This window comes from Diabrotica virgifera, chromosome 4 (genome assembly GCF_917563875.1).
Source record: "Diabrotica virgifera virgifera chromosome 4, PGI_DIABVI_V3a".
NCBI lineage: Eukaryota > Metazoa > Arthropoda > Insecta > Coleoptera > Chrysomelidae > Diabrotica > Diabrotica virgifera.
In genome coordinates this window covers 179,185,321-179,210,634 of record NC_065446.1, presented here as the reverse complement: position 1 = coordinate 179,210,634, position 25,314 = coordinate 179,185,321, and the positions used below count along the sequence as shown (strand labels likewise).

The 25,314-nt window shown below is 35.2% G+C and overlaps 1 protein-coding gene across 3 annotated transcripts in view; it reads left to right on the top strand.

Moving 5' to 3' along the window:
• Positions 1–25,314, top strand: part of LOC126883268 (transcriptional regulator ATRX-like) — a 442,769-nt gene that overhangs the window by 322,847 nt on the left and 94,608 nt on the right. For all 3 annotated transcript variants that reach the window (XM_050648594.1, XM_050648595.1, XM_050648593.1), the window contains one exon: positions 7,292–7,619. In XM_050648594.1, the coding sequence (XP_050504551.1) occupies positions 7,292–7,619 (328 nt within the window). The remainder of the gene's footprint in view (positions 1–7,291; positions 7,620–25,314) is intronic.

Sequence of the window (25,314 nt, the reverse complement as noted above, 5' to 3'; positions counted from 1 at the left end):
AAGAAAATCTACCTAGAATACAAGTCCAAAAGAACGAGACAAACATATGAAGAATATAAAAGAGTACGAAATGAATTAAACTCAATAGTAAGAAGGAAGAAAACAGAGCATTGGGAAGCATTTTCAAAAGAGATGGAGCACGACTTTTATGGGATGCAAAAGGAAATGTAGAAAATGATAAGAGGTCAAAGAGCAGAGATGAAGGAATTGATAGAAGTAAAACATATTGATACAAATACATGGACAACTTACCTAAAAAACCTCTATCAAACAGCTAATCACGAAGAACTGGAAACACCAAGATTAGAATCTAATGAGAAAACAGAAATTAAAGAGGAAGATATAAAGAACGCCTTAAAAAAGATCAAAAAATTGAAAAGCTCCTGGGAAAGGTGGAATAGCTAATGAACTTTTAAAATACGGAGGAGATAGACTTCACAAAGAACTGAACATCCTTATAAGTAAAATAATAAATACTGGAAGAATTCCAGAAGAATGGAGAACCACTCAAATGATAGCGTTATTTAAGAAAGGTGATAGGGCAGACCCCAGTAACTTTAGAGGGATAAATTTACTGAGCACTATACTGAAACTCACAACAAAAATAATTATGGAGAAAATAATGGCGTGCATAATTATATCGGATTCACAATAAGGATTTAGAAGTGGAAGATCATGTAACGATGCAGTTTTTGTGATAAGACAAATAGCGGAGAAATCATTAGAATATAACAAACCAGCCTTTTTCTGTTTCATAGACCTGGAGAAAGCGTTTGATAAAATACAATTAAAAGATGTGATACACCTACTATATTACAAAAATTTACCACTGGATATGATAAAACTGATAGAAAACATATATATGTAAGAAATGAAATAGAAATGAAAGTCAATGGAAAAATAACAGAACCCATAGAAACAAACACAGGAATCGGGCAAGGAGATTCACTAAGCCCTCTACTGTTTAACATAATGTTGGATGCAATAATAAAACAAGTGAAAAAAAAGAGGGTACAAAATGGGCAATAGAGAGATAAAAATACTCTGTTACGCTGATGACACCGTGTTAGTAGCAGAGTGCGAAGACGACCTACAAAGATTATTGCACGAGTTCAACATTAACGCAAAAGAAATGAATATGAAAATATCAGCCCAAAAAACAAAAAGCTTAGTAATTGCCAAAGAACCAATAAGATGCAAATTGGAGTTAGACAATCAAATTATACAACAAGTAATGACTTTCAAATATCTGGGAATTAATCTATCAGCCGACAACAATATCGAAGAAGAGGTAAAAGACCAAATAATTAAAGCCAGTAGAACGGCCGGATGCCTCAACGACACAATTTGGAAAAACAAACACCTAAGATTGGAAACAAAGGCCCGAATATATAAGTCAGTTATTAGGCCAGTTATGACTTACACGGCCGAAACAAGACCAGATACAAGCAAAACACGAAGACATCTGGAAACCAACGAAATGACGATCTTAAGAAGGATTGCTGGAAGAGGACTACAGGATAGGGTAAGAAGTGAAAAAATCAGACGCAAATGTGGGGTAGACAATATAAATACATGGGTAAAGAACAGAAAAGAAGAGTGGAATGAGCACATAAGCAGGATGTCTGAATCAAGGATAGTAAGAATAGCCAGAGACAAGTCACCGGTAGGCAGGAGAAGTATAGGACGCCCAAGGAAAAGATGGAATGACAACTTAGGAGCAGAATGAAAGGCACCGTTGAAGAAAAACAGGCAGTATTGCCTATATAAAAGAAGAAGAAGACAATTTTTTTAGTGCGGTCGATATTTTCATAGTTATGGAGTTAACGAAATAATTCAATAAGTACGCTCTAACTGTAATTATTTTCCTCCATAACTCTGAAAATATCGACCGCACGAAAAAAATTGTAATAAAAGAAATTATAGAAAATCACATTTTCAACAATTTTAGTTCTCATACTTTTTGTTGAGAAGTTGAAAATGGCGGAGATATTGAGCAAAAACGGTTCCCGCTTAAAATTAAAATGACGGCTAACGCAACGGCGGAATTCAGTCGAGATTTTAAATTTACACTACTACTGCCCCCCCCTAACGATTAGAAAAATAAAATTTGGGGCAGCTCGGCATGCAAGGTTAGACCTGTTACGTCTATCTCGACTGGACTATCCTTTGTGATGCTCTCGGGTAACAAAATACAGTCGAAGTTTATTTAAAATCAAAACGTACAAAAGATAATTAGCCTTAAGTAAAATTTAATAAAAAAATTCTGTCCTGGTAAAAGGTATATTAGTTTAAAAAGCACCTACAGGGCTACAGACATAGAAACAAAACGTTTTCGTTCTGTAACAAGAGCATCATCAGTGTTACAAGCAAATGATGAGCCACCCAAAAATACAAAGGTTGAAACCTTTTACAAATAGACTAAAAGTCTTATATAAATATAAACATCCTAAAATCCAAAGGATGTATAAAATTCCTATGGATGTGGCTTTAGGGCAACATATGACTCCCACAGTTGGTAAGTGGGTTAAGACAGGCAACTCTTATCATTAGCCTTAAGTACTCGTTAACTTCGTTAATATTACTTACTTACTAACCAACGCCCACTCTTGGCATGTTAGCCATTTGGTGGCGCGCTGACCAGTATAGACGAGCCGTTTCTCGTAGGCGATCTTCATCCTCCTCGGGTGGGTCTGTTATCAGGGCTGGGCACACTGGGAGGTGAGCAGCATCCATCTGGGGCTGATCACATAGTGGACAGTTGTCATTTTCGCGGACGCCGATGCGATGTAGATGGGAAGCCAGGTAGTCATGTCCCGTAGTTGCTCTGAATACGGCTACACTAATGGGTCTCGGCAAGTTGCGAGGGATTGGTGACTCTATTAGGTGGGCCCAAGATTTTCCAGCACCGGCTTGTATTTGCTGCTCTTTTATCTTCGCTTTGATTCCTCTTCTAATGGTGGATTTTGCTGATGTGTACGATTGGAAGCTAGGGGGCTGTGGAAGAGTAGTGCCTTCTTTTCCAAGTTCATCCGCCGCTTCATTCCCTTCAACACCGACATGACTAGGGATCCATTGTAGAGTAATCAGCCACCCTTTTTCCAGCAAGTTAGATAGTTGAACGCGGCAAGATATTGTTTTGACACAGTCGGTATATCGATTTGTCGACACGGCGAGGATTGCGGCTTGGCAGTCGATGAAGAAGGCAACTTTTTGGGGGTGTTGGAAATTCTCAAGATTTTTTGCAGCTTCGTGTATAGCAGCAATTTCGCCGTCATAGTTGGTGAGAGGGGCACCCACAGCTATGGAGCCTTTGAAGAACGTTGAGACATATCCTGCTTCTGGTCTTCCAGAGTCCGGCATCGAGGAGCCATCGCAGTAGATGTGGAGCCACTCATGCGCTGGGTACTTGGTGTGTATCGTCTCTAGGGCGGCTTTCCTTAGGACAATGTCTGACGATAAGTGCTTCGGGTCGTTATGGTTTTCGAGAAGCAATTTTGTGTTTGCTAGACAGCGGGCCAGTGTAGTTTGCGCTGGGAAGGGGGCGGCTTCCGACAGGTCAATGTGGTATTTCTCCATGATTTGGTTTGCTACTGTAAGTGGAGTGGTTTGTGTTTTAAGACGTGAGGCTGCTTGTCTATATTCGTCCCATTTTTGTGGAAGTATTCGTCTCTGCCTTTCCCAGAAGGTTAACGCGTGTTGCTCTCTGCGGCATTGTATTGGTTCAATACCGGTCTGGGCTTCCATTGATGTAATCGGTGTTGATTTTGGAGCATCGGTGATGACGCGAAGGGCAGTGTTCTGGGCGACTTCAAGCTTGGAGGTGGTGTTCGTACTCGCAGTTATTGTAGCTTCACTCCCGTATTCTAATATCGGCCGGACATAGGTTTTGTATATTGCTACCAGGACATCTTGCGTGGCGCCCCACTTTGTTGCTGTGAGACGTTTGAGCAGTCGACACCTCTTTGTGGCTTTCTCTGCAATGTCGTCGATTAGAGGTTTCCACGTCATTTTCTTATCTATGCACACCCCCAGGTATTTTGTTACATCCTGTCTTTCTAAATCAACTCCTTTGTATGTCAGCTTGACAGCAGTCTGTTTTGTTGAAAGGGTAAGTACTTAATATACGGTTTTGGTTGTACTGACAGTTAGGCAGTTTTTATCCGCCCATTTTTCTAGATTTTTCAGAGCCTGGTTCATTACTCCCTCGAGCGCTCTCACACTGCTACTTGATGCCCATATTAGGAGGTCATCTCTTTGCCATCAAGTGTCTTTCTGATCATTGCGAGCACATCGTTTATCATTAAGTTAAACAATTGACAGCTCCTTGTGGCAGCCCTTGTCTTTGCAGTCTGAATTTGGAACAGTGGTTGTGAAATTTGACTCTCTGATACCTTTCCCCGAGAAAGGATTTTATCCAATTGAATAGTTTGCCGTCAATTCCAGACTTCGCTATCTTGTGTAATAGCAGACCTCTCCATACTGTGTCGTATGCAGCTTTGGGGTCTACTAGAACTGCCACTTTTTGGGCGAAATCGACTACATGGTCCATGGTGTTCCTGTGTTTCCTGAAGCCAGCTTGTGCGTCGTCAATCAGTTCAAGATGGATTATGGCTCGGTTTAGTCTGTCCAGAACCATTTTTTCGGCTACTTTGCATAAGGAGCTTGTGAGGGATATTGGCCGGTAGTTATCAGTCAGGCTCGGGTATTTTCTCCTTTCTTTAAGGTTGGTATGACCTCGCTCTTCCTCCATTGATTTGGGACTCTTGAATTCCATGTTAGATTAATCAAATTCAGAATGGTGCCTTTGGCTGCGGCTCCCAGATATTTAAGCATTTCCGGGTACAGCTCGTCAATACCTGCTGCCTTTTTCTTTTTTGTGTCAGAGAGAGCCGTTTCCAGCTCCAACATCGAGAAGTCTTCTGAACAGATGTCGTTTATACTTTTGCTCATCCGCCGGGGAGGGGGATAACGCAACAGTCTTGCTCTCTCCCTCTTATTTATCTTAATATTACTCACTTTTGTGTAGTGCTTACAGAGTTCGTTTGCTATATCGGCATGTGTAGTGAGTTCTCTAGCCATGCCTCTCATTGGCATTTGCTGTTGCTTGTTTCCATCATTGTTTAGCGTAGTAACGAACCTGTGCGCTTTGACGCCGTCTTTCGGAAATCGAGCTTAGCAAGGAAGGATTTGAAAGTTTCTCTTTTCCCTGACTTAATAGCTTGAGTTAGGATCGCTTGCCTCTTTCGAAGCTCTATACAATCGTTCATTTGCCTGGATTTTTTAGCTCTGTCCCTGGCTTTATTTCTGGCAGCTTTCAATTTGGATAGCGTTGGGGACCAAAAAGACTTGTACCCATTAATTTGACCTCGCGGTATGCACTCTTTTGCACATTTAAGTATGGCCTCACTTACTTTCTTTGCTGCTTCTTCTGGTTCTTGTAGTGTTAGTTGAGTCAGGACTTCATTTGTGCATTCCTCGTACTTTTTACAATCCGCCTTTTTAAAAATCTAAGCGCGGAGCGCGATTTTGGGCTTTTTTGTCCTTTGCCAGTTTGCATGTCACTAGCAGATCGCGGTGATCACAGCCTGCTGCGTCGTCCAGGAGGGTTACACTGGTTTTCCCTGTAATGTGTGGGTGCGTTACGACAAGATCGGGCCTTGTTTGACTTCACTCTAAACGATAAGAACGTAGGTGGGGTGTTCAATATATCGAGATAGTTGATATCCAGAAAGTCCTCGAGGTGTTTCCCAACATTGGTGGTTCTAGAGTAGCCCCATCTCGTGGATGGACTATTAAAATCTCCAATTATGATGGTACTTGGCTGGATTTGTTGCTCTATCAATTCCAATGCAGGTATATTATCTGGCGGATTGTATAGTAAGAAAAGGGTGACATGTTTCGAGTTTTTCCAGACTTCGACCTGGAACATTTCCAGTTTATCTCTATCCTGCATTTCGTGGATTATGTTAGTCTTGCATACTAGAGGGGTTTTGGTTCCGATGCTAATTCCTGACGCTACTTGTCGACTCCTCTTCAGCACATGGGTTGAATAGCCAACTGTAGAGTAGAGGTGAGGTGTGTCTGTAGCGCCTCCTGCCTCTACAATGACATATATATCAACGTTCTTTTCGAGAACGCTTCGTTTGAGTTCTAAAAACTTGCTGTTGCTTAGACCTCCAGCGTTCCAGAAGATGACTTTGAGGTCTGTGTCGCTGCCCTGAGAAGGGCCGTTTCGAGTAGGGATTCGTACACTCATGGATCAGCGCGCGTAACGACGAATCGCTGCTGCTCATTTAGCGTTACCCAGGGGACACGTGTGATCGTACATTGCGATAGACCACGGACGCGAGCAACTCTGTCCCCCATTTCGTTAATATTTACAATCTACTTATCGGACTTTCCGTTCGGATCGATGTGACGATATTTAATACATGAATGAATAATACCGACTATCGATCGCGGGGATTAGGAATTACATTTATTTATTAATATGATATGGACGTATAAAGAGAGGAGATCTCGCTCACCGCGCCAAACATGTATTGATAAGGATAGGGTAAATGCAACCGTCGGAATCGTTCAATGCACCCAGAAGACGGGGATTGGAGGGTTTCGGAAAATGATCGGGATATACTTAACTCACCTCTTATACCTTATTGTTTATTATTTCCCGTTCAACGCACCGAGAATAATAATCCAACTAGGCTTTTCGTTCTGTCTTTTATACTGTCAGAGACGGTATAAAAACACATTTTGCTTAATACATTGGCGTACTCTAGACTAGACGATAAAATTATATTATCGTCACACCCTGCTATCTTTGTTATCCATCACATACGGAAATTGTTGTAAGGAAAAAAGTTAGGCGTCTCGTCTAAATGAAGCTACTCACGAAAAATTAGCTTGGTAGTAGTAAATGGTGAAAATAGGCCTGGGATCCCTGACTATATACTTTTGGTTTTTATATCATTTTCGTTTAAAAGGTTCTAACCGGAAGTGTCATATTATAGCCGCAAAAATAGTACATGTGACATATCAATCAAAGCGTATTGAAAAGTCGAGGTTTAATCTTTAGTTACTGTTTTGTAGTCGTTTCCGTTTAAACAGTCATGACCGAAAGTTTAGTAAAAATGACTCAAAATTAGTGAAATCGTATATATATCGACTTCCGGTCCAACTTTCGGTCACTTTGGGTGAAAACCTAGGACTTGCGAAGTCCAATTACTTGTTTGTCTAATATTAAATTTTAAATGAAAAGTAATGACTACTTCAAATTAATTTTTTTTAGGGTGCGATGGAAGAAAAAATCTACCAGCGGACAGTTACAAAATTAGCTATTGCTCACAGAGTAATTGATAAACATCAAATAGATAGACATTACAAAAGCATGGATCTTCAGGAATTGTACGCTTGTCGACCGAGTGCTGATAACGAGCGGCCCACTCCCAACGTTCCCGAAGATAAAATGCTGGCTAAACTTATCCTGCAATTACCATGCATTTATAAATATCATGAACATAAAGCTCTATTAATTGATAGACATGAAGAGAAGTTGACTGAAGACGAAATGGCAGCAGCTTGGGAAGATTTTAAAACTAGTAATAAAAAAGAAAAAGGTATGTAGTATTTTTTGTACTTCTGCTCTATTATTTTAGAAATAAAATATTAGGGGAGTGCAATTAGAACGAAAAGATACAATGTTTCGGAAAAAATCAAACAAGGTTATATTTTTCTAAAACTTTTTTTGTTAGTTTATAAATATGTTAAAGTAAAAAGTTCTACTCACAAATTTCGCCGCTAATTGTTTATTAATTGTTTAAACAATAACAATTATTGTTTTGTATAAATAATTTTAAAAATATCGTTGAATTCATAATTTTACTTTGATAAACAATGTTTTTATTTTAGTTTTGATTATGCTGAACCCGAATCTGACATTACAATTTGCAAATTCAAAATGGCGGATTCAAAACGGCGGATTTTTTCCTAAAAATCCTTAAAAAGTAGCTGTAAAATCCGATTTTTTTTTATAAAACTTGTTTGTTTACATATATGTGGATATTTTTGAGAGGTTGCTGAACCTGAATCAAATTTTGATAATTTAAATTATAAAATGGCAGATCCAAAATGGCGGATAACTTAAAAAATAGTTGTAAAATCATAATTTATTTACAAAATGTATTTATTTCTACATATATTTATTTTTGAGAGCTTTGATAAACCTAACTTAAATGTTAACATTATAAACTATAAAATGGCGGATCCAAAATGCGGATTTTCTAAAAAGAACATAAAAAAGAACATTTTTCTAAAACATTTATTGTCTTTATTTTTAACAGGTTGTTGAATCTGAATTAAAGATTAAAAATTTAAATTTCAAAATGGCGGATCCAAAATGGCGGATGTTTAAATGAAAAACAAGTAGAATCCAATCAAACAAATATGAAATTTCATTCTTAAAAAAAAGATAAACAAATAATTTTCACAATAATATTAAAAATTAAAATGTATTAGAAAGAATATTTAAAAAAAAACAAATTTTCGATTAGAAGGATATGATTACATATTTTAACATAGTTTTTAATTCCAAACAACTTTTCTTTATAAAAATTTTCGATATTGTGAAATATAAAGGTACTTTACTCTTGAGTGAAATTCATATTTTTTGACATATCTCGTACAAAATTATCAAAATTTGATATTTGATGGTTGCATCTTATGTTATATACGATGCAGAGTATTTTATAAAGAATAACTTTTTTTCGTAAAACTGATATTAAAAAAGTTATCAATAGGTTCCAATTTACGCAGACATACTGTATAAGAGCTAAAAAAAAAATTCTTTGTTGAACATTTATTATTGTTGAAGCTTATTATTAAATGTATTTTAGGTAAGTTTTACAGAAAAAAGTTTTGATCACTCTGTATATACATTTTTTCAGCTGGTAATTTTCGGTTTTTGTATTACATTTTTGTTATCTTTCTTAGTTTTCTCAAAAAGAAATTGTTTATTTCATTTTTAAACTAAAATAATTCAGTAATTTTTAAAGATTACATCCCAAGCTTAAAAAAATAGCAAAAAAATTTTATTAGATTTATTCAAACTTGAGTAATACCGTCTTAAATTGGTGGGAATTCTGTAAAACTACGAAGTTTTCAAAAATTACATTTTTTGAGACATCGTATTATTTGAATTAAATTTTTGAGATTTTTTTTGAATAAAACATCGTTTAGTATGATGATTTAGAGGTAAGTTGTGCAAATTTGAGAGTTTTATAAGTAAAATTGTATTAGTTACACATTTTTAAATCATTTTTAAACAAAATTCATGTAAGGCCTACTTTCCGCCCATACCGTACTTATGTCCATAGATTTTATTTCTTTATATTACAACCATAAGATAGCTTATTTCATCTTCTTTCATGTCCAATTTGTAAAATTTCTTTTGATCCCTTAGTTAAAGAATTACATTAAAAAGACTCAACCGTGCAATTCTTCCAACGCTAGTTTACAGTGCGCCAATGTGTGTGAGAAGGGTAACTTTAGCGTTATAAATAAAAAATTACAGAAGCTAGAGATTTAATTTTAGAAAAATCTTTATATAAGGTTTTTTTTGTAAAATTTTCTGAATTTTTCAATGGTCAGTTTTTTTCTAAAAATTATATTTTTGTAGTTATTTAAAAAAACATCTAACTTCGCTGTTCATTTGTTTAATAAAAAATGAAGCCACTTCTCGAGTAGAACTTTTTGATATGTTGTTTATTAAACATTTCTTAATGAAATTACAAAAAGTTTTATCTTGTTTGATTTTTTCCGAAGTGAAAATCTAAATGCACTCCCCTATATGTAGTAAATAAAATTAGTTATTAAAATGCAGTACTGCAAGCAAAATACAAAATTAATTAAATTTAACTTTATATAATAATTGCAATTATATCAATATTGTGAAGCAATATATAATTTTTCTTCTTCAACGACAGTAGGTATGAAATGTACGTCAATTTAACAATTTAAATTGACAATATGAATTATTTAAGACAGTTGCAATAGTTCTCCGCTATTCGCGCACGATCGTTTCTCGCATCCCTTCCAAGTACTTGCACACCGCGACTACCTACTCGTTCGATTTTAATTAGGAGATCATTGAAAATATCACTCCAAAACTGTGTTTATAGCTTTGTTTAACAATAAAAAAATAAATTTTTATATATAATATAATTTGACTTGAACTTTTAAATGCGGTAAGCAGAACTGCTTTTTCTTTTTTATTCAAAAGTTATTTGGGTTCAAAAATTGCAATTTTTCGATTTTTTTAAAGTTCAACCGCGTTTATCTCGAAAACTGTGCATCCTACGAAAAACTTGTAAAAACATTTTTTGCTTAGAATGACCCAAAAAAATGTTTTGTTTTGCAAGAAATCGCTGTTATGCAATTCCTCAAGTTCTTTGTTTATAACAATCTTATCGACATCCGGATCAACTGTTACCCAAAAAATTTGTGTTCTACGGGTCAAAATACATAAAAAAACTTGGGTAAGTCCATCTGAATAAAGGAGGCCGTTGTACCCCCCTGGCGAGAGGACTAGATTTCTAATTACCGTAGCGTGGCCTCGCATGGTGCCCTTAGGTCTTCATCTTCTAAGAACTGGTTCAATGATTTTATTGCTTTTCTGAAGGGCAAAGCAAACCATCATAGCAATGGACTAAACATTGCAAGAACTCATGAACAGGAAATAACTCTCTTATAAATAGACCTTATGAACAATGGAAAATCACCTGGGGTGGACGAAATCCTAACAGAGCAGATAAAGCACTTCGGGCCAAAAACGGGACAAAAGGTGCTCGATCTATTTTAAAACCTGTCGATCTACCTAATAGATTCGAAAACAGTGGCGCAAATCAAAGGTGGTAGCTGGGGTACCACTTTTGGTATTTACACACTATTTACACGTAAAACTCAACGAAATATGAGTCGAAGAGCAACCAGACATATATTATATTTCCCTCCGTAGGCATTAAGCGGCAGGTACGGCACATTTAAATCTGCCGATGTTTCATTTGGAAGCATTGACAGAAATTGTAAAAAATAATCACGTCGTTTAATTGATATTGTAATTTATTTAAGTTGTCAGGAATTATCATTTACGGGACATAATGAATCGGAGCATTCGTTAAATCAAAGTAATTATAGAGAACTAAGAAAATTGTTTAAGAAATACGATTTGAAATTTTCCAATTTTTTTTCTGATTCAAAGATATTTAGCAGTGTGTCTAAAATAGTACAGAATAAACTAATATAATCAATTAGTTACATTTTGAATAACGTTATTGAATCTGAGATTCTGAAAACCATTTGTTTTTCGCTAGAAGTAGATGAAACTTCTTATTATCATGTCATTCACAACTATCAATTGTTGTTCGATAGGCGTTACGTGGTAATATTTATGAGAGGTTTTTAGGTTTTACAGACTTCAGTAAAAGCAATAAGGCAGAATATATTTTTGGTGTTTTAAAGGACAGATTAAAATTTTCAGATATCAAAAATAAATTGGTAACGCAAATTTACGATGGCGCTGCCGTGATGTCCGGTGAATTGAATGGTCTCCAGGCAAAAGTTAAAACTATTGCACCACAAGCTTTATTTACTCACTGTCATGCACATAGAATGAATATAGTTTGCAGGATACGTGTAAAAAAATTAAAGAATATCGTCTTTTCTTGCCATTTTAGCTCGCCTAAACAGACTTAGAACAATTTGTTTCGAAAAAAATGCAAAAGTTTGTCAGACGCGATGAAATTTTAAATCTCGGTTAGTTTTCACTGTCGCAGATTTTCGTGAACAGCTTTTTGGAAGTGTTTTTATTTTATTATCGAAGGCGACGATTTTAAAAGCGGTGATATCTCAAAAAGTGTTTGCTCAAACCCATTTGATATTCATTGTTGTTCAAATTCAGTCAATTGTCATTATTTATTCCAAAAATAAAATAAAAAAGGTGGTTCAAAATCTCAGAGATTTTCGTAATGATAGAAGTTTCCAATATATAAGCAGTGACGTTTTGGATTCGCTTGATAATTTTGGACCACCCCAAAAAAGACAAAGGCATGATACATATCTCGAAAAAACGAGTATATTTTGAAATTTTGGATACCTGCTATTATGCAAATATATACTCGTTTTTCGAATTTTGAAGATTTGCAAATTTTTGACCTCTTTGATAATTCAAAATTTAAAAGTTACCTTCGCCAAAAAATTTCCAATATATTTATTTACAAGTTACTTAAAAATTATGCTGATCCAAATATTTTCGGAAAGTGGGATAAGTTACAAAAATATGTATAATTTTATATAGTAAGTACTGCAATTCACTACAACAAACTGTTCATAAATTCTCTTATTACCACTAACTTCTGCCTCAAGTGAACGGGATTTCTCTTGTCTCAAAATAATCAAAACGTATTTTCGAAACACTATGACACAAGAGAGAATGAGAAACCAAACAAAAAAAAAACAAAAAATTCTCCTATGACGATTTTAGTTTTTTAATTAGATGGTGTACCTATATGAGGAGACAAAAAATCTTGCCGAGCCTGTCTCTAAGGCCACGAGCCGCCACTGCTGCTAACTAAGATCTATAACACTGTGCTTTACTATGACCTAGTAAAGGTCATTAGATCACTGTTCTGTAATAGATGCTTCTACGTTGTGCTAAATGGAAAGAAAAGCAGTTGGAGAACTCAAAAAAATGGTCTTCCTCAAGGAAGCATTCCGGCGCCGTCAAAACGACCAGCCAATGTACCCCCAAACTGAGAGTTTTGTTTACACTGACGACCTTGGAATTCCCGTAAAAGGTAAAACCTTTACACAAGTAGAGTCGGCAATGGAAGAGGCTTTAAACATGATGTCAACGTACTACAAACAAAATTCATTAAAACCAAACGCTACTAAAACCTAAGCACATATAATATGTGCATTCCATCTCAACAAGAAATTGGCACATGTAAAACTGATGGGAGGAACAACACTTGGAACATACTGATAGGCCCAAATATCTTAGAGTCATACTAGACCGGTGTATAGACAAAAGGTTACTACAAAAAACAACCTTCTCCGGAAACTTTTAGGGTGCAAACCCACAGTTCTTAACCTTATGTTTATCAGCAGTAGAATATGCTTGTCACTTGTCCTGTTTGGGGTAGATCTAGTCACGCCCAACAACTCACCACGGCATTAAAAACATGTAGAATAACTACCGGCTGTATGAAATCTACCCCTCTATCCCTACTGTACAAGGGCAGCTGGATTCGCATCACCAGAAGACCGTAGATGCGCCTCGCAATATGTGGAGAATTTGCAAATGCCAGCCGGCTTAAATCAAGGAAAAGGTGATAAACGTCAGCATCGAACCACCCGGACTCAGGGCCGTAACTACCATTGGGACAACCGGGGCAGTGCCCCGGGGCCCCGACCAAGGGGGGCTCCGTGCATAGATTTTAACGAGGAATTTTAGAAGCCGATCCCAACGAAATATTTTCAAATGACTCACTTTTAAAAAGACTGCAACATAGTTTTAATTTTTCACTGGGGAAATTAGTCTTTTAGACTAAAATGCAATTGGAACAGAACAGGGCCCTGAGGCCTGAGCTAAGCTGGGTCCCCCGAGACCTTAATATAAAAATTTAAATTATTATTTAAAAAATTAGTTATTTCGGCGTAATAAAATCTAAAATGCCATTGGAAGAGGATGGCCCGGGCTAAGCTGGGGCCCCGAGACCTTTCGTAAACATATAAATTGTGACTGAGGAAATTAGTTATTTTGGCGAAATAAAAACTAAAATACAAGTCCCTATTCCGGTTAGTCTAGCTACTTTGTCTTAATCAATTTACCCCAGACCACATACGTACGTGAAAGGAACCACATATTGAAAAGAAAGGTATACATAAGATAAAATGAGCACATTAGGATCTGTCCCACCAGTACACTGACCAGCTTCACTGAGTGTGCTTGGCTCACACCAGTGGTTCTCAACCGGTGTTCCGCGGAACACTAGTGTTCCGCGAAATACTCGCAATCCTACATACCATTTTGCTCAATTACTCTTTTCAAATAAATATTTTCAAATTTTAAAATAGCCACTTACGTACATTTTAATTTAATAAAATTCTGCAGCGTAAATGTTCATTTGCCCAACGTGACAACACCGCGTCGGCACAGTGCACACGTCGGATTTTATAAGCGCCGAGTGAGCTCCGCACTGGCCACAGCCAATCTGAATCACCCACGACGGTATGCCTCGTATGCCTATTGAACATTGAACGATGCGCGATGGTTTTGGCTCTAAAGACGCGCGCAACCCAATAAGCATACCGTGTATTTGTGTATCGTGGAATCACCTAACAGTCTGCAACTGAATGTTGAATTTGTTACATCGCACAAACGTAATGCGTGAAAATCGCTGTGTGAGTTTTTTTATGGTAACGTATACGTACGGCTTATCTATCAAAGGTAAGTAATTGCACATTTTATACAAAATGTGAAGCATTCATCCGCATTATTTTGTTTAGAGACGAATAAATTAAAATGGATAAGTTCCTCAAACTTAAAAGAAAAACTACTGCGGAACAACTCATAATTAATGATGATGAAGCGAGCACCAGCGGAGATACTGGAACTTTACGAAGTGAGGTTGATGACAAATCGAAGCGCAGCAAAAAAATGTTGAACCGGCAATATTTGGATGAATATTTGGATTATGGCTTCATTTGGACTGGGGAAGAAGACTGTCCAATTCCCAAGTGTATTGTTTGTGGGCAGACACTCGCTAATAGCGCAATGGCTCCGGCTAAATTAAAACGCCCTTTTACTACCAAACACGCTAGTGTAGCTTCAAAAAATAAAGATTATTTCAAGCGACTTTTGGGGACACAAGCGAAACAATTTGAAAGGTCGCTAACAATTTCCGACAAAGCACAAATAGCTTCATATAAGGTGGCCGAATTAATTGCTTTGAAACAGAAACCAAACACTGTTGCAGAATCTCTTATATTACCAGCATGTTGTGAGATGGTCAAAATTATGTTTGGCAACGATGCACAAACCGAAATACGGAAAATTCCTACGTCGGATGATACAATAAGAAGGAGGATTGTTGATTTATCTGCAGATATTGAGGAGAAAGTTACAAATAAACTTTACAAAAAAAACTTCGCGTTGCAGGTGGACGAATCCACTGATATTAGTGGCAAAGCTCATTTATTAGGATTTATTCGATTTGTCGACGAAGGTGAAATAGTAAATCAGTTTTTATGCTGCAGATAACTTACAGCACGTACAACAGGTCGGGATGTATTTAATTCCATAACGTCATATTTAGAGAAAAAAAATATATCATGGGACTTTTGCGTAGGAATTTGTACGGATGGTGCCCCTTCCATGGTAGGCTCCATAAAAGGTTTTTGTACCCTTGCAAAAAAGCGAAATGAAAATATCATATCTACGCACTGTTTCTTGCATAGAGAATCTCTAATTTCCAAAACGCTACCAGCTCCTTTGAAATTTGTATTAGACCAAGTGGTTAATGTCGTGAATTACATCAAATCAAGACCACTAAAAACCCGTCTTTTTAAACAACTCTGCATCTCAATGAAATCAAAGTATGAATGTTTGTTGCTGCACACCTAAGTTAGATGGTTGTCAAGGGGCAAAGTATTATGTCGAATTTATGAACTTAGAACGGAGCTGTTAACTTTTTTCCAAGAAGAAGGTAATGACACATTTACCACATATTTTGAAAATGATGCATGGTGCACTAAAGTGGCATATTTGGCCGATATTTTTAATTATTTAAATGGCGTTAACTCAAGTATGCAAGGCAAAAATGAAAATATTTTAACATCCACGGACAAGCTGTCAGCTTTCCAGAAAAAATTGTCATTTTGGAAGAAGCGCATTTTAGAGACAAATATGGATATGTTTCCATTGCTTCAGAATGAAGGTGATGAAGATAAAGAACAAGAAATCACGCATATAGTTACAGAACACTTATCACTATTAGAGGAGACAATTGCCAGGTATTTTCCATTTCTGAACGTAGAAAAATATGACTCGATAAGAAGTCCTTTTAGCACAGGTAATACAGCCAATTTCCAGTTTTCTCTGAACCAAGAAGAAGAATTTATTTCGTTGTCATCTGATCGTACTCTGAAAATTAAGTTTTCAGAAGTGAATGTTCAGGAACTTTGGATCTTGGTCCAAGAGGAATATCCACTTCTTGCCAAAAAAGCGATTAGTATTTTAATACAGTTTTCAACGTCCTATTTATGTGAATTTGGGTTCTCATCTTTAACAAACATTAAAAATAAGAAACGGGAAAGGCTGCTAAACTTAAAACAAGAAATGAGAGTAGCTCTTTCCCACATCAGGCCTGATATTGAGCAAATTTGCAAACGACACCAGGCACAAGTGTCTCACTAATTTGAAGTATTTACTCATATGATGTATTTTGAGAATTACGCTTTTGTTAATTTTAAAAATGTTTTTTGTTTTCATATTTTAAGTAAAATTTTACAAATTTGAGTACGTATAACGAAGTTTATTACAGAATTTATGTGCTAATCCTAATCTGTTTATCAATATATGCATGTTATTGCTTTGGTGTTCCGCAATTTTTTTCGGTAATTAAAAGTGTTCCGTCGCCACAAAAAGGTTGAGAACCACTGGCTCACACTGCAGTAGCTTAAGGCACCTTAAGGTGCTTTTAAATCAAAGTGAACACGAACGAAGGAACGAATTCGTAGGTGTTCGCTTGGTTATTTGTTCGGTACAAAGTAAGACCATTTACGTTGTAGCGAACGAACGCATTCGTTGATAATCCGTCCGCAATGTCAGATACAGATGAAGCTGTAATCATTAGCGCTGCTAATTTTATAGTTATTGCAGGACATGCTGAAAAAAAAAAGAAAGAAGAGAGTGTGGTGTTCACATAGGAGGAAAAATTTGCTTTCAAGGGGTTAAATATCAAACATTTTTCCTGACCTCCCCTTGCGCTGGGGGTAAATTCCCCAGACCTCCCGGTAGAGGGCCCCCAGATCACATTTGCCCCGGGGCCCCCAACATCGTAGTTATGGCCCTACCCGGACTGTTCCCCCTACACCCAGAACCACGCAAATACAAAGAGTGTAAACGTAGCCGGATACTGGGCAGAAAAACTACAGTTGGATCCAGACTTTAAAAAGTAAAGTAAGGTTGCCTTTTTGTTAATTTAGGAATAACACTTTTGCTAAACCGATTCACATACTTCTTCCTCTAGTCCAAATATCGGGTTTCTAAAAAGACTCTTTTTCATGCTTAACCCTCTTTTGTCCAATGTATCTCACAATACACATGACTTTGTAATTGATTTTTAAATATTGCGGGCTTCTTCAATAGTTCAAACCTTGGTTGTCACAATCAGCTATTCTTTCGCTAAACAGTTGGCTATCTTTGTTTAATTTAAAAGGTTTCAAAATATGTTGATTAATTTTCTTGTTGAGTTAGTTTGCGCGTTTTCAAGCCATCAACATAAACGGTAAATTCAGTTTACCTACTGTTACTATTCCAATAATTTTTTTATGAAAACCTATTCATGTGACTTATTATTAAGTTATTTAATTATTATGTTATTTAAGTTTAATTATTCACAAGTTATAGGCACTAATACTTTTACTCCATATTAAGGTATGCAACATCCTCCATATTAAGGTATGCAAAGTCCGCAGATAGTGTGCTACTTTTTTTATAAACAAAATGGCGCCGACAAATCGTATTTTTTTCAATTATTGCTCTATAACTCCGAAGATTTTAACTTTACAACAAAAACACCCAAATAAAAATTCACCGCAATTAAATTCTGCATAGATATGTTTTTCACGATTTGCTCCGACGAAAATTTTCCTCGGAAAATGCGGGTTTTCCTAACAAAAACTCTAATTTTCAAATAAAGTTTTAGGTAAGTAATTATTAATCAATAATTAAATAACTTAGAGACATCAAAGCTTTCTTGGTATAGATTGTAATTCCAGAAGCCGGTGAAAATTAAACGAATATTTTAGCAACAATTCAATTGTTTAATTAACAATTTATGATCGCAATAAATACCAAAATAATCATGATACATTGATCAAACTTATAAAGATTATAAAGATGAGATGCTTATTTAATATTTTATCGACAAAATATAAATTTTTCTTTTTTTTGCATAATCTTTAAATTTTGAAAAAAAAATAGTTATAATACGCTGGTCTAATTAGTAAAGTACAAAGAAAGGTTATTTACCAGCAATTTTATTGCTGGAATCGAATTATAGGATCCTATATATTATTAATATAGGTATGCAAAGTCCGCAGATAGTGTGCTACTTTTTTTATAAACAAAATGGCGCCGAGAAATCGTATTTTTTTCAATTATTGCTCTATAACTCCGAAGATTTTAACTTTACACCAAAAACACTTAAATAAAAATTCACCCCAATTTAATTCTACATAGAGGCATGTTTTTCCCGATTTGCTCCGACGAAAATTTTCCTCGAAAAATGTGGGTTTTCCCAACAAAATCTCGAATTTTCAAATAATTTTCTTGGGCCAGTAATTATTTATTAATAATTATATAGCTTAGTGAAATAAAAGCTTTCTTGGTATAGATTATAAATTCAGAAGCCGGTGAAAATGAAACGAATATTTTAGCAACAATTCAATTGTTAATTAACAATTTACAGTCGCAATAACAACCAAAATAATCATGAGACATTGATCAAACTTAGAAAGATTATAAAGGTGTGATGTCTATTTAATATTTTGTCGGCAAAATATAAATTTTTCATTTTTTTGCATAATCTTTAAATGTTTAAAAAAAAATTTTATAAACAAATTAACATTTCTCAGAAATTGTTTATTATATTCTAATTTTAAAAAATAGTTAAAATGCGTATTTCATAGGTCTTGAAAATGAATGCTTTAAAAAAATTTGCCAACCATTTGCAAAAAAATTATGAAACAGCAAAGTAAATATACAATTTCTCCGTTGTTTATAATTTGTTTTAATTGTTTCAAAGCTTAAAAGTGAGTCTATGGTACAATCTAATTACTCACAAAGAATGTCATAAATTAGTGCAATGGTTATATTTTAATCAAAGATTAAAAATACTTTTTTTTGTAATTTTTAGCGCAAAAGTAGGCCTGATACAGAGTCGGAGCTAAAATGTTCACTCGAAGCGACTGACACGCTTAAACTCGCGCGAGTTCTGTATGTGGGCGGGTAGCTACGGTACTGTATTATTCTACTTTCGCGCGTGTAAATTACAAAAAAATATATTTATAATCTTTAATTAAAATATAACCATTAAACTTATAATCGATATTTTTTTGTAAATAATTAGCTTGTACTTTAAACTCACTTTACGCTTTGAAAGAATTAAAAAAAATTATAAACACCGTAGTAATCGTATGTTTACTTTGCTGTTTCATAACTTTTTTGCAAATGGTTGCAAAAAAGTTTTAAAGCATTCATTTTCAAGATATTTGAAATGCTCATTTTAGCTATTTTTTAAATTATAATATAATAAAAACTTTCTGAGAAACGTTAATTTGTTTATAACTATTTTTTTAAACATTTAAAGATTATGCAAAAAAATTAAAAATTTATATTTTGTCGAGAAAATGTTAAATAGGCATCTCATCTTTATAAGATTTCAAAGTTTGATCAATGTATCATAATTATTTTGGTTATTATTGCGACCGTAAATTATTAATTAACAATTGAATTGTTGCTAAAATATTCGTTCAATTTTCACCAGCTTCTGGAACTATAATCTAAACCAAGAAGGCTTTTAAGTCACCAAATTATTTAATTATTGGTAGATAATTACTTATCTAAAACTTTATTTGAAAATTAAAAATTTTGTTGGGAAAACCCGCATTTTCCAAAGAAATCTTTCGTCGGAGTAGATCGGGAAAAACACGTCTCTATGCAGAATTTAATCACGGTGAATTTTTATTTGGGTGTTTTTGTTGTAAAGTTAAAATCTTCGGAGTTATAGAGCAATAATTGAAAAAACACGATTTTCGTGCGCCATTTTGTTTATAAAAAAAGTAGCACACTATCTGAGGACTTTGCATACCTATATTATTAATATATAGGATCTTGTAATTCGATTCCAGCAATAAAATTGCTGGTAAATAACTTTTCCCAAAAATGGCCTATTCTCCGATAATCAGCCCAGACTATTTCTGGTTTATTAAAGCACTATTTCACAAGAAAGACTATCCAGTTTGACTGTCAACGTACTTCATAAAGAAGTATTGAATGAACTTATGCAAAATCATCCTTTTTAGAAGGATATCATTGATATATTGATCTCCCTAGGGCAGTGCTCGGCAAAGTGCGGCTCCGGAGCCGCATGTGGTTCTTTGGCTCCTTAGGTGCGGCTCTGGCACAAATATCCACGGAAAGCGCAATAATATTTTCATTTAAAAAAAAACCTTACCTACAACATTCCGATAAATTAGCTTTTATCAAACTTACAAACTTTAGCATTTGTCAAAAATCCTCTTGATGCTACGAGGCTACGATAACCGAGTTGAAATTTTCTCCTTTTGAAATTGGCATTAATAGCTTTGAAATACAATTTGTGGATTTAAGAACAAGGAGGTGTGGCGCTCTAAATTTGAACGTCTTTGCGTTGAATTGGAAATATTGGAGAAGAAAAAAATGTTCACAACACAATTGGTCTGTTTTGAATGACTTGGAGAAGGAAAACATGATCAGCTGAAAAAGCTCACATTTGCTGTTCTTTCCCTGTTCGGTCCTACATAATATCAACATTTAAAAAAAAATACAGTGTTGTAGGAAAAAAACCTTACAAAACGAAAGAAAATAGAAGTTTCTGCGATGACTAGAAACGAAGATATCGCTAAAAAACGAAAAAACACGTTTTAATTTTTTGGGGGCTATGGATGGGGCTAGGGGTTTAAAAAGTTTTTTTGGTCGAATACTTTTTGATGTAGAACGTGTGTTTTTTTTTATTTTTGGAATATCGCTGGGAGCATTTTTCACTATCCGACTTTGACCCTTTAGTTTAATTTAGTGTAATAAAAATTTGCTGAACAAGCAGATTTGGCTCCCTATTTTTATAAATTGTTGTAATGTTCATATTTGGCTCTTTAGCTAAAAAGTTTGCCGACCACTGCCCTAGAGGACCGAAGGATCGAGTTCAGTCATCTATCTTCGTAACTGACTTCGTCAGTTCTACTAATCTATCTAATACTGCTTTTTTGCTTAAGTATCTCTTCACCCTCGTCTCTAGTATCCTGAAAAATAATGTTTTCAAGTTATCAGACCCCTTATCTCTAAACTTTTTTTTTAAAGAATTTTTAATTAGATGTGGGCACGATATTCCGAAATTCCTTTTGACTCCGGCAGGCTTTCTTCATCTTCACCCCTTTTTTAGGCCACAAACCTCCTCTGAAGAAGAGAAAGCCCTGTTGGCCCGAAATGGTGCCCTGTGTGCACCCATAATTAAAGCGAATCTAGAATTATCATCGAAATTCCCCGTCTTAGATGAAACTTTAAGCCCTAATAGAATATCTCAAATAATTTTACTTCACTTGTGTACCAGTTTCCGAGCAAGTCAGATGTACTTGGCTGGTAAGTTCATTTTTTTATACCTTTCATATATCTTATAACTTACGTATATTATCCACCTATCTTATAACTGTGTCTCTAATTACCTATCATTATATACGCTGATGTCATTTCTGTTTGCCACTCTTGTATTGCCGCTAACTAGAAGCTATCTTACCGATAATATAATTAGACGCTATCTTGCCTCCCTCTTGACATCGTTTTGTTGTGTTTCCACTACCACAAACTGTGATTGCCTGTCGCTCAACGCGACATGTATTTTTTCTTTACTTGCTGAAATTTAATTGTGTGTTTGTTGGTGCCTGTCTGCATTCCCACCATCCTCAATACATGCGGAGGCAACGTGCCAATTGTATGAAAACAGCTTGTTTGATTAAGTGACCGCAATTATCCACCCCGGCATTCTGTAAGTATTGTCGAACAAGTATCTCGTGAAAGGGCGGAGCTTAGACTGCGCAAAGTGAGAAAGCATTCGGGCAGAAAAGGATAAAGGAGAAGAGTTTACAGGAAGATTTACGCTTGAGTTCACGCTGGATAATTACTGGCTAGATATTAAAATGTTTACAATGTTGTCAATATGTGGATGATCACAGTAATATTGGGTATTTTTAGTATAATATATACTATCTAAAGAAATTATATTGTTCTGAAGCTATGTACTTGTGATATTTTATGCAATTTACCATTTTATTTGGGAATAAGCCACAAGTTAAGTTTGAAATTAAATTTATTTGACGTTTCGATTTCCGCTTCGAAAATTTTTATCAAAATACAAAACATTAAAAAACTAAACAAATTTTGTTTTTATTCCTTTATCTGACTCATTCATATTGAAAATTCAGACATATATTATACCTACATTTAAAGACTTCTTCTTTAAGTGCCATCTCCGCGACGGAGGTCATCAATCATCCTAGCTATTCGGACTTTAGAGACGGCTGCTCTGGAAAGTTCATTTGATGTACATTTGTAACATTCTCTCAGGTTGCGTAGCCTCGATATTCTTCGTCTCCCTATGCTTCTTTTTCTTTGAATCTTTCCCTGTACAATCAATTGGAGCAAATTGTATCTCTCTCCATGGGTAATATATGTCCGAGATATTCTAATTTTTTTGTTTTGATGGTATTTAAAATCTCCATTTATTTATTCATCTTTCGCAGAACCTCTGTGTTTGTGACGTGTTCTGTTCACGATTTTTTCAGAATTCTTCTATAAACCCACATCTCGAATGATTCTAGTTTTTTCATTGATTCCGCATTCAAAGTCCAAGCTTCCATTCCATAAAACAAAGTCGAGAACACGTAGCACGTAGCCAACCTAACTCTTAGCTCCAACTTCAAATCTCTTGTGAAGAGCACTTTTCTCATTTTGTTAAAATTTGCTGTAGCCTTTTCTATTCTGTTTTGTTCTATTTTCTGTTTTTTTTTTATTTTAAAGTAGATTACTTTAATGATATTGCCAATATTTGTGATAGGAAATTATAAATACTAAATTGCTAAAGAAATGGTTTCAAATAATTTAATGATTAAAAAAATTAAAAGAAAGAAAACTTTTGTATAAAACTAGTACAACAATAAGCAATTTGGATTTAGAAATGGTCTAGGACCTAGGAACTAGAGAAGCACTATTTTGTATGCGCGTTCTATTACAAAAAAGTTGTGAATTCCGAAAGAACGTTTATGTTTGTTTCATCGACTTCGAGAAGGCATTCGACCGAGTACAACATGATACACTTTTCGATTGCCTGCAGGCAACAGGACTTGACCACTACGATATAAGACTGCTGAAATACTTATATTACAATCAAGTAGCCTCTATACAAATTGGAGACAGTCGTACTGAAAAACTGCCGATAAAACGTGGAACATTTGTGTTTTATCACCCACCCTTTTTAATCTGTACTCTGAAGAAATCTTTAGGGAGGCTTTGGATGACAGACAAGAGGGAGTAAGGCTAGGCGGAGAAGTAATCAACAATATTAGATACGCTGACGATACAGCCATTCTTGCTGAAAATTTACAAGATCTTCACAGTATTCGTTGGACAGTGAACAGGTGTGTATCGATATCGATAGCTGTGCCGGTGTCCTTGACTAGTGTTATTAATAAATTTGTGGGTAATTTATTTAAATATAGAAATAGGCCAGTCTACAAGTATAAGGTAGGATCTAAATATTTACTATTATGAGTGACTCGGGTGGTGGTGCTGAACCACCCCAGAGTAATACATCCTCAATGGATACGGAAGAAAAAACATATATAAATTTAAATCATAGGTATAAACCAAATGATTCAGGCCCTTACTATGTTTTTTGTGAGTCGATAGATAAACAGTTGACTCGTTTAACGGCAGTCCGCGTCGGTCACTATTTATTTAAGAATCAGTTTTTCAAACATGATGTACAAGACATAAAGGCTGTAGGTAGAAATAAGGTGAAGGTAATCCTTAAAACATACTTGCGCAAATTCTCTAGTCGATCACGAGCTTATTAAGAGCAATAAACTTGTTGCGTATATTCCATCATTTTTTGTCCAAAAAAGGGAATAATCAGAGAATGTGATACGTTTTTGGAAGAAAAGTATATTTTGGAAAATATTGTTTCGGATAAAAAAGTTATCGAAGTAAAAAGGTTGAAAAGGAAAATAATCGATTCTGATAACGAAACAATTCTTGTTCCTCGCCAGATGGTAATACTAACTTTTGAAGGAAATAGCATTCCTAAGACTGTTAAATTAGACTTGGTTAGATTTAATGTTGAACAGTATATATACCCAGTTGTTCAGTGCTTTTTTGTTTCGGTTCGGCCATACTGCTCGGCAATGCAAATCAACAACAAATCGTTGCAAAAACTGTAGTCAAATACACGATAATAATGAAACATGTACTAACTCACTATTCTGTTTACATTGCAACTCCTCTGAACACAACTCTCTCTCTAAACAGTGTCCTACATTTAAACATCAATACAAAATAAAATCAATCATGGCTTTTGAAAATACTACTTTTAAAGAGGCAGAAGCCATAGCTAATAATCCGTCATACGCCAAGATAACTACAAATAATAGATTCGATATTTTAAATACTATAGAAAATTTTCCCTCCTTAACTCCCAATGTCCATGAAGGCTCAAATCAAAATCAATCATATGTACCTGCTTTTAAAAGATCAGGAAACAAGCGTAAAGCTGTCTCTCCTACTGCGACCGAGAAACCTCCAACTTTTCCAAGATCTCACAAAACTAAAAATACCATATCCCAACCCATAATCCCCAATCCCTACCGGGACGAGTTTATGGCTTACAAAGAAAAAATAGAATGTAAAATAATTAATGAAATCCCAGCTTTGATAGAAAATATTATCAAGAAAATTAACCCTAAAATATTTTTACCTAATTTACAAAAAAATACAAAGGAAGAAATTTAAAAAATGTTAGGCAACCTAATAAATACTGAAAGTGATGGGGAATAATAGGACGTTTAGCATACTTCAGTGGAACTGTCAATCTATAAATAAACATAAACCTAGTTTACTTAGTTATCTTGAAAACAATGTAGTTGATGTCATTTTACTTAATGAAACATGGCTTTCTCAAAATAAAAATTTTGCTTTAACAGGTTATTACATTGTCAGAACTGATA